General features: G+C 37.2%; 1 protein-coding gene across 1 annotated transcript; it reads left to right on the top strand.

Moving 5' to 3' along the window:
* Positions 1-6,159: 6,159 nt before the first annotated feature.
* LOC108365497 (uncharacterized) lies at positions 6,160-6,744 on the top strand. The gene has a single exon (XM_017619538.1). The coding sequence runs from the start codon at positions 6,160-6,162 to the stop codon at positions 6,742-6,744; it is 585 nt and encodes a 194-aa protein (XP_017475027.1).
* Positions 6,745-9,983: the final 3,239 nt, after the last annotated feature.

Here is a 9,983-nt window from a genome sequence, read left to right as displayed (position 1 = left end):
CCTCTTTTAACGAATTTGACAGAATCGTTGTTTGCATGACGTCACACTTGTGCAACTTGTTTACGTTTTCCTTGCAACATTTTTTCTTCTTCTTCCATTCTTGCTCACGTTTTGGCATTTCTCTCTCGCAATTGCACCAGTGTGACGTCACACAAAAGTTATTCTCAAAAATCCTCTCTGATCGGCGCAATCTTGTATTCTATCATTCTTGTATACGAACTGCGACGCTGGCGAGCAAAAAGTGCCCACTTCTGATGTACATACATATGTATGAACTCATCTGTTGCAAGTGGTTTGGATATTCGTAGCATTGTTTTAGGCATATGTTTAGTAGTCTTGCTAAAAAGGAAGGCGAAAATTTTCAAAATCATTTTAACTGGGTCCGTTCATAACTAATGAACATACATAATCTAATATGTATATTTATATATACATATTTATATATGGATGATATAAAGTTTAAAAAATACTGAAATCATTTTAAATGGGTCCATTAATAACTAATGAACATACATGTTCATATATGTATATGTATATGTATATAGACATATGTATGGATGATATAATAGCTCTGGGCCCAACTGCACCAACGACTTATCACTTTACAACTTTTGGATAAGTCGGCTATCTCGTAGCCAAATTGAAGAAATTTTATTAAAAATTGGAGCGGACCTACAATATAACAGTGGGTGTAATAATGGCTTAAGTCCGCTACAGCAATTATTATTGACTCTGCACTAATTAGGTAATGGTAGCCAACATCATGGAATTGGTCAAATGCATGGGGTTCACAAATTAGCGGTATGTACAATAATCCATCGAGTGGCAAATGCCCTGATAAACAAATTGATGGATGAAACTATTTGTTGGCGGGAATTTACGAAAAATATTGCCACAAAATTTTTCAACATTGGTGAATTTCCTTAAGACGCGGGGAGCATTGATGGAACTATGATTTGTTAACCGGTACGGAAATCATATAATTAATGCAATGTGGTTTTTGTGTTTTTGTTACTGAGTTATTTTGGAAAGATCCAAATAAATAATCCTTAATTTAGAAAAATTTTGTTATTTATGTAAACATACATAGTCAATACGGACTTACTTTTTTCCTTAATAATTTTTAAGACAGCTAATATATTGGCTGTGCTTTGTGCTCGCGACATAGTAAGAAAAAAAAAGATAAATTGAAAATGTTTATCAAATCACACATGAGTTTGCAAAGCTTTCGTTTTTCATTGAGAAACGGTAATCATTTTAGCTAAGCACATTATTGGAAAAGTTCTCTATTTGAAAAGCAAAAGAAATTGGCTGTGCAATGGTTATCAAATCGACTTATCCAAAAAACATGTCAGTTATTCATTTTTTTTTAAATTGATAAGTTTTTTATGATAAGTAAAGTGCAACACTTATCAACTTTACTTTTCAATAAAAAGGCTTATCCAAAAGTTGTAAAGTGATAAATGATAAGTCATTGGTGCAATTGGGCCCTGATCTAACACTTTTCGTGCTTAATCCTGTAAAAAGTCCAAACAGCAAAATCACTCTCTGAAGTGAGAGTAAAAAGTGAGTAACAGCAAAAACTACAGGACAAGAAACGCATAGGGTAAAATCTTGCAACTTCATTCTTTACACAACTCTCCAAAAATCGCTCTCATTTACATGATTTTGGAGTACGGGATCTATTTTGCTGTAACGTCCTGCAGGTTCGTGTAAAACCCTATAGGTTTATTCAGTACTGGATCAGAGCTAATACAAGATTGCACAAAGAAAACACGAGAGAGAGAAATGCCGCACAAATGAATTTGGCTTCAAATTTTGCAAACAAAAGATGGTATCTAATAATTTTCACAAATGTGACTTGTACATAGCTCGAGTTGCGCAATGATTTTAGTGGTTTCGGCGCCCTATAAGTTTGTTTATCGTTATACAAATAAGCGACAGTAAAGAAAAGTACACTGAAATCATGTAANTAGTGACTTGTACATAGCTCGAGTTGCGCAATGATTTTAGTGGTTTCGGCGCCCTATAAGTTTGTTCTTCGTTATACAAATAAGCGACAGTAAAGAAAAGTACACTGAAATCATGTAATTAAAAGTGATTAAAACGAACATATTTAAACCACCAAAAGACCTTTCTGGGGGTTTCGGGCATGAATCTTTAGATTATTTCTCACCAAAAAGCGTTTATTTTTACCAAAAACACCGCGGCTGCTGGGTACAATATGGGGCAAATAAACACGAAGAAAAATTGTTTAGAATCATTTTTGAGAAATATTGTTTGCACTTTTTGGAATTTCGAAAGGCTAAGCATGTGTATTGCAGAAGAAAATTTTTATTTTCATTATAGGCACCATGTGTTTAATTGCTATTGCAAATGGTTGCATACATTTAGGCATTTGCAGAGCAAGAGGAAATGCAGTACAAATTATTATTATTTCCGATTAAGCAAATTCCGCTCAAGCATACAGCCCGGCTAACCAAAATGATCCTAAAAGACTTTTTTTTAGCTATAAACATTCTTATGCCGGAGCTTTTCCCTCAGAAATGAGATCTTTTTGGAGCCCTAAATGAGCGATTTTTCGTTCTACGTGGACACGCTGAATTGAGTCTAAAAAATGACTCCGAAAAGATTCCAAATCCGATGAATTCGGTGCATTTTATGACTCTTTTTCAGTGAATTTCGGAGCACCTCCTGAGTCATATTTGAACGTCTTTAAACTATCTGTGTATCTATGTGCACACATACTTAAGTTTGCATGTACATACATACAAATACATGAACTCATTTGTGGCAAGTGGTTTTGATATTCGTAGCATGGTTTTAGGCATAGGTTTAGTAGTCTTTTGATAAAAAAGCAAGGCGAAAATTTTAAAAATACTGAAATCATTTTAACTGGGTCCTTTGATAACTGATGAACATACATACATATATATATACATATGTATGGATGACAAAATAGCTCTGATCCAATACTTTTCGTATGAAATCCTGTAAAAATGTCAAACAGAAAAATTACTCTCAGAGTAAAAAGTGAGTAATAGCAAAAAGTATGGGAATAAAAAAAGCATCGGGTAAAATCTTGCAACTTTATTCTCTACACCACTCTCTAAAAATCGCTCTCATTTCCAGGATTTTGGAGTAAGGGATCATTTTTCTTGTAACTTCCTGCAAGTTCGTGTAGAAACCTGTAAGTTTATTGAGTAAAAGGAAATGCCGAAGAAATGAATTTAGCTTCCCATTAGTTTGGGTATACCTCATTAATTCGCCATCTTCTCGCTGGACTCAATGTTGCAAAGTTTTTCCGAGGATATTAGACGAGTTTTACTATTGTGAATAGTTGAAATGTGAACTGTCAATAACTGTAAATAAAAATGGCAACGGAGGCCAAATCGTAAGTAATTAATTGTGGATTTTTAAATATTTATTACTACAAACTAATAAAATTGTTTTGCAGAAAACGGAAGATATGGACGGTAGTAGAAATCAAGGGATTGCTGAAATGCTACTTGGCAAGAAAGGAGGAGTTCCTTCATGCGAGAAAAAAGCGAAATGCTTATGCCACGTCTTGGAAGACATGGTGGCCACGGTTGCCGTTTTGGTCCAAATGGACCAAATTTGGTCAATTTTTTTCGTTTGGTTCATTGGTCCAATGCTTTTTCAAATGGTCCATTTCACAATGCTTTGGTTAGGTTATTATCACCCTTTCATTTCATGCAATAGCTTTTAATTTTTTCTATTTAATTGATGAATTTTGACAACACCTGATAAAAGTTTGAATAAGCCACTGATCTTCAAATAGGACATCGCTAATCATCTGTCAAAACACGCTTAAAAAAATTCCGCGGTTTCTTGCTAATTTCAATTTAATATCAATTTAAATGTTCCTTCCAATTCATGTATTTATGACGAATTTCCACTAGGCATTGAAATAACAAAAAAATGTAAGCCATTTAAAAAAATGCTATGTGGAAATGAACTTAATGATTATTTTTTTAATGTAATGACACGATTATTTGTTAATGCGTCGGGCATCATTTGCCATTTTCCCATTTTATGCCTAGTGGAAATCCAGCATTAGTTTTGAAACTAAGTAAGCCATTTGCAATCGTTTGCTGCGAATGCCGCATTATACTAAAGCCAGCCTTTCGACATAAGCTACTGTTCCATACGAACACAGATATGTATGTATATTCAGTTTATCCTTGTTACTTTAATATTTAATATACGATAAATTTGACAAGGGATGCCGGAAATTCGTTCCAAAATACATCATACACCCACCCTGTCGGAAACAACAACAACCATAAAGGAAATATTTATGCCAGATACTATTAAATTGGATTACAAAAATACAAAATCTGGGTTAAATTTCTAAATTGAATCTTCTATAATCGATATCCGGAATCCGGCCGTATATTAGCCAGTATCCGGCCGGATAACCGGATAACCAAAAAACGGCCGGATAGGCCGGATTCCGGATATCTACCGGATACCCGGCACATCCCTAATAAACAGTGTATTGCTATGAATATTATACCAAAGTATGCACAAATGAAACCGAAATCAAAAACACCAGCGGGTCAGAAAATTATTAGGGGAGCCGAGAACAACTACAACCAATGTGAATTAAAAAACTTGCACGCCAAAAGGGAGCATACAAATGCGGAGCTATTGGCTATCCACCTACAGTTAGCGGAGCATCTGCCAATCCAAACCTTGATGGAAATAATAGAGAAAATAAAAGCCGATAATAAAAAGCTCATGAAGAAGAAATATGAAAGTTTGAACAAGAAACTAGNATGTATTGCTATGAATATTATACCAAAGTATGCACAAATGAAACCGAAATCAAAAACAGCAGCGGGTCAGAAAATTATTAGGGGAGCCGAGAACAACTACAACCAATGTGAATTAAAAAACTTGCACGCCAAAAGGGAGCATACAAATGCGGAGCTATTGGCTATCCACCTACAGTTAGCGGAGCATCTGCCAATCCAAACCTTGATGGAAATAATAGAGAAAATAAAAGCCGATAATAAAAAACTCATGAAGAAGAAATATGAAAGTTTGAACAAGAAACTAGATAACTTGAGGACGAAGCAAAGCAACAACAAAATCATGAAAAATGCAGAACCGAAATTCCATTCCCGATTTGTAAACTTGACGGAGGTTTACATCAATGAGCAAGAAGCATAACTATTAAAAAAAAAGGCCTCAAACACAACATTGATAGACACAACCGAAAGAGGGAACTTGAACAAACCATCGTGGATACTGAAGTTATCATATCACGGCTTCCAACTGAANGGACGAAGCAAAGCAACAACAAAATCATGAAAAATGCAGAACCGAAATTCCATTCCCGATTTGTAAACTTGACGGAGGTTTACATCAATGAGCAAGAAGCATAACTATTAAAAAAAAAGGCCTCAAACACAACATTGATAGACACAACCGAAAGAGGGAACTTGAACAAACCATCGTGGATACTGAAGTTATCATATCACGGCTTCCAACTGAAGAGCAGGAGCACGCCAGACACATATGTCGGCACATAATTGAAAAAGACATAAAGACCAAGAAAACTAGGAAGCAGAAGGACNAGAAATATGAAAGTTTGAACAAGAAACTAGATAACTTGAGGACGAAGCAAAGCAACAACAAAATCATGAAAAATGCAGAACCGAAATTCCATTCCCGAGGGAACTTTAACAAACCATCGTGGATACTGAAGTTATCATATCACGGCTTCCAACTGAAGAGCAGGAGCACGCCAGACACATATGTCGGCACATAATTGAAAAAGACATAAAGACCAAGAAAACTAGGAAGCAGAAGGACTAAAACCAAACCATAAAAGGGCTCAAAGAAAAGTTAAGGGCAAACAATGTTATAACCACAAAAGCGGACAACGGCAATAGCACCGTATTAATCGATAAAAAAGATTACATAGAGAAAACTGAAAAATTAATTACTCAAATAGGGTGCAATAAATTGGGAAAAGATCCCACTGAAGAATACCAAGCAGCAATAAAGAATACCATAAAGAAAAGCACAACCATAATAAAGGATAATCTACCATATAGACTAACACTTATGAACCCGAGTGTCCCTCCGTTGATTGCCTTGCCAAAGACACACAAACCAGGCACCCCGATGAGACCTATCATTAATTACAAGTCTGCTCCCGGATACAGACTCTCCAAGCACCTAAAGACGCTGCTGAAGGATAGTCTGGATCTACGCAATAAATATACTATTACAAATACAACGGAACTAATCGAGAAGATGAAATCGTTGAAGATCAACGAAAACACTAAATTCGTATCATTCGACATCAAGGACCTTTATCCATCGATACCAACAATAGAAACCATAAAGACCGTACAAGAAATACTGATGGAAAAAACTAAAAGAGAAGCTGCTCAGGAAATAATAAACGCGTTGAAGGTTACATTAAAACAAAACTACTTCCGGTTCAATAATAAGATATATAAACAGATTAACGGGTTAGGAATGGGCAATCCGACGTCAGCAATACTCATGGAAGTATTCATGCAAACACTGGAGGAGAAATACATGAAAAACCTGTCGACCAACCTAGGAGTAAAATTCTACGCGAGATATGTCGATGATGTAATATGTCTAATAGAGGGAAACAAAGAGAAACAGATACTAGACTATCTCAACAAACAACACCAGAATATAAANGCTATCTCAGAAAACAACACCGGAATATAAAATTCACCATGGAAGCGGAAGAGGAAAGAAAGATTAACTATCTGGATTTAACAATTACAATAAACGATACCACGAACAAGATAAAGTACGAAATATACAGAAAACCAACAGCCACAGATACAATAATACCCAATAGCTCAAACCACCCACAGCAACACAAAAATGCAGCACTTAGACAACTAATAACGAGGCTTGAAAGGACCCCTCTAACTGAAGACGACTACAAGAAGGAACTGGATACAATATATGCCATTGCGGAAAATAACGGATATAGGAGAGGCCTGGTGGAGAAGTTAAGAAAGGACACAAAATCGAAAAAGACTAGCAAAGAGGAAAACAATAAAAAAACTTGGGCAGCTCTAACTTACACAGGAAAGACATCTTACAAAAACTTTCCAAATTCTTTCATAAGTACGACATTCAAACATCATTTAAAACAAGGGATAGTGGGAAGTATATTGAAAGAGAAAATAAGCGAGGAAGACCCGCTAGATAAACAGGGTGTTTACAAGTTAACCTGTGAGTGCCGACACAGTTACATAGGACAAACNTCTTTCATAAGTACGACATTCAGACATCATTTAAAACAAGGAACACAGTGGGAAATATATTGAAAGAGAAAATAAGCGAGGAAGACCCGCTAGATAAACAGGGTGTTTACAAGTTAACCTACGAGTGCCGACACAACTACATAGGACAAACAGGGCGAAATATAAGAACAAGGTATCGAGAACACATAAGGGATTATAATAAGAAAAAACGAAAACCAGAGGCTGCAATAGAATCGAACTTCGCGAATCACATGATCAAAAATAAATGCACACCAATGAAGATTGGACAAACAACAGAACTTCTCCGTGTACAACATAAAGGACACAGATTGAATATACCTATTGAGCACCGCAAACACTGCAAAACTAAAAAGACGTACCTAACAAAAGAAAGAGGTAGTTAATAAGGAGTATAAATACGAGCAACCAACAAAAATTATGCAGGACGAAAAATGACACTGAAGATGGCACAACGCCGAAACCGGTTTGTCTGCAAACCAAATTTGAAAAGGGATGACGGAAATTCGTTCCAAAATACATAGTTTGCCGTATGTTTGAAGTGCAATTTTCGATTGTACAAATGTAAACAAAAAAAATAATCTAGGATCCATCGACGGCCCCAGTAGCCTTATAAGGAAAGATGCGCACTCTGTTGTCTGCATACAACTGTGCAAAAGACAACGCAAGCAGAACCAGTGCTGCACCCTGAATTGCTCCGTACACGGATGAGATGGAGGAGATTTTCGGAAACAGTGCGCTGCTTTCCAATAACCACACGCTTAATGTGAGTCGTTTCCGAGCACAAGCACTTGGAACGCCACCACCACCTCAACTAGCAGATTCCACACAACCAGCACCACCCCCACGTCCGACAGAACTTTCACAGCTAGCAAGATCCCCACAACCATCACTACCTCACCCTCCAACAGAATTATCACAGCCCGCACTACCCCACTGTCCAAAAGCATCTTCACAGCCAACACTGCCCCACCGTCCAACAGCACTTTCACAGGCATCAAGATCCCCACAACCAGCACTACCCCACCGTCCAACAGCACAGCCATTAAGATCCCTCCTGCTAGCACCAGTCCCAAGTCCATCAGCATCAGCACACCTGTATGGGGATGACACAGAACTACGTCCGCAACCAATATCCCCACAACCGGCTGTATCGCCGTCCCCACCTACATCCCTACATCCCGAATCATCTCAACAACCAGCATCCCAAGAAGAAGAAGAATCGCCTCAACCGGTAACATCAAAACGCCGCAGGAAAACAGCTCGAGAGAGATATTACGAGGGAAAACTTAAATTAAAAGAAAGGAAGTTAGAGGAGAAGAAAAGATTTCACGCCGTAAGCGTTTTCCACAACTATTCGAGTAGAAGAGTGTAATTTGTTGAAGTTTCTTTGCGATTCACTCAAATTGCCGTAGTCCTTAAATGGTGGTACCAACCAAATTGTAGCGTGGTAAGCCGAATCACCCAAAATGTAGGAGTCGTTCGGAAATAAACTTTCAGGTTCAGATTGGGCTGTAGCAAAAAGATTTGACCTACGAAGAACTCTACTGTCATGAAGTGAACCAGGCTCACCACAAGCTACATCGGTGAATCTTTTATCCGCATCCACTACTGCTTGAAGAACTAGGCTATAGGTGTGCTTTCTATCAAAGTAATTTTCTTTATTTTCTTCTGGAGTTTTAATACGAATGTGAGTGCAGTCTATGGCACCGATTACTCCCGGAAAATCACTCTTTGCCTCAAATTTTCGCATTGCATCCTCTGCTGCAGTACCTTGCGGCCACTTTATATATTCGTGGCCAATTGTTATAAGCCAACCTGACACACTTTTAACAACAGCCCAAGCCAAGTCCAAACAAATTTGCAAGCTGTCGAAGTGTGACGGTATTGCTTATATACCATACTAGCCGACCCGGCGAACTCCGTCCCGCCCATAATTAGATTTTTAATTTAATCTTTTTGGTCCAACATTTTCTCAAACAGTCCACGATTTCCATTGGCAAATTCATCGGCTAAGATTATGGTTTGATGGTCGTTTGCCGCCTTAAATAAACTAACGAAAGTGTGATGTCCATGAAGAAGGTCCCCGGCGGCAACAATGATCCGGATCTATAGTGACTTTGCCCTAGGAACTTTATCTTATAGTTGGTGGCAATTTCAAAATGGATGCATATAGACTGAGATGAAATACCTTAAAAGCCAGTTTCACAAAAGCAATTAAAGTGAAAAATTATTTTTTTCTGTCAGGTTCTATGTTAAATTCAATTAAAAAAATAAATCTTCATTAAATTAATAGTGGTTTGAGATTTACCACTGCACAAATCAACCCTGGTATGTCCGAATGAAGCTTTAACGCATAATAATATTGGCAAATCACATCCATTAGGCCAATCGTAATACACGTAGGGATGCAAATTTTGGGGAGTAACATCGATGTTTCGATGCATCGGAAAAATGAACATCGATGCTAAAATACATCGCCAGAAAAACATCGATATATCGAAATCTGTTAGGAAAATTTAATACTTTTCAATTCCAACTCTCTGTAATTCAATGGGCCTAAAGTTCCAAGGCCCAATTTCGATGAAATATCAACGGGATCCCGGTCCTTTTTTAATGACTAAGTATGCATTTTTAATATCGAAAAATAAGAGTAAACTCAGAATTTCT

Source organism: Rhagoletis zephyria, unplaced genomic scaffold (assembly GCF_001687245.7).
Source record: "Rhagoletis zephyria isolate East Lansing unplaced genomic scaffold, Rhagoletis_zephyria_1.1 Rzeph_scaffold_01892, whole genome shotgun sequence".
Lineage (NCBI taxonomy): Eukaryota > Metazoa > Arthropoda > Insecta > Diptera > Tephritidae > Rhagoletis > Rhagoletis zephyria.
Note: the sequence above shows the minus strand (reverse complement) of the source record. Positions and strands in the feature narration are given on the sequence as shown.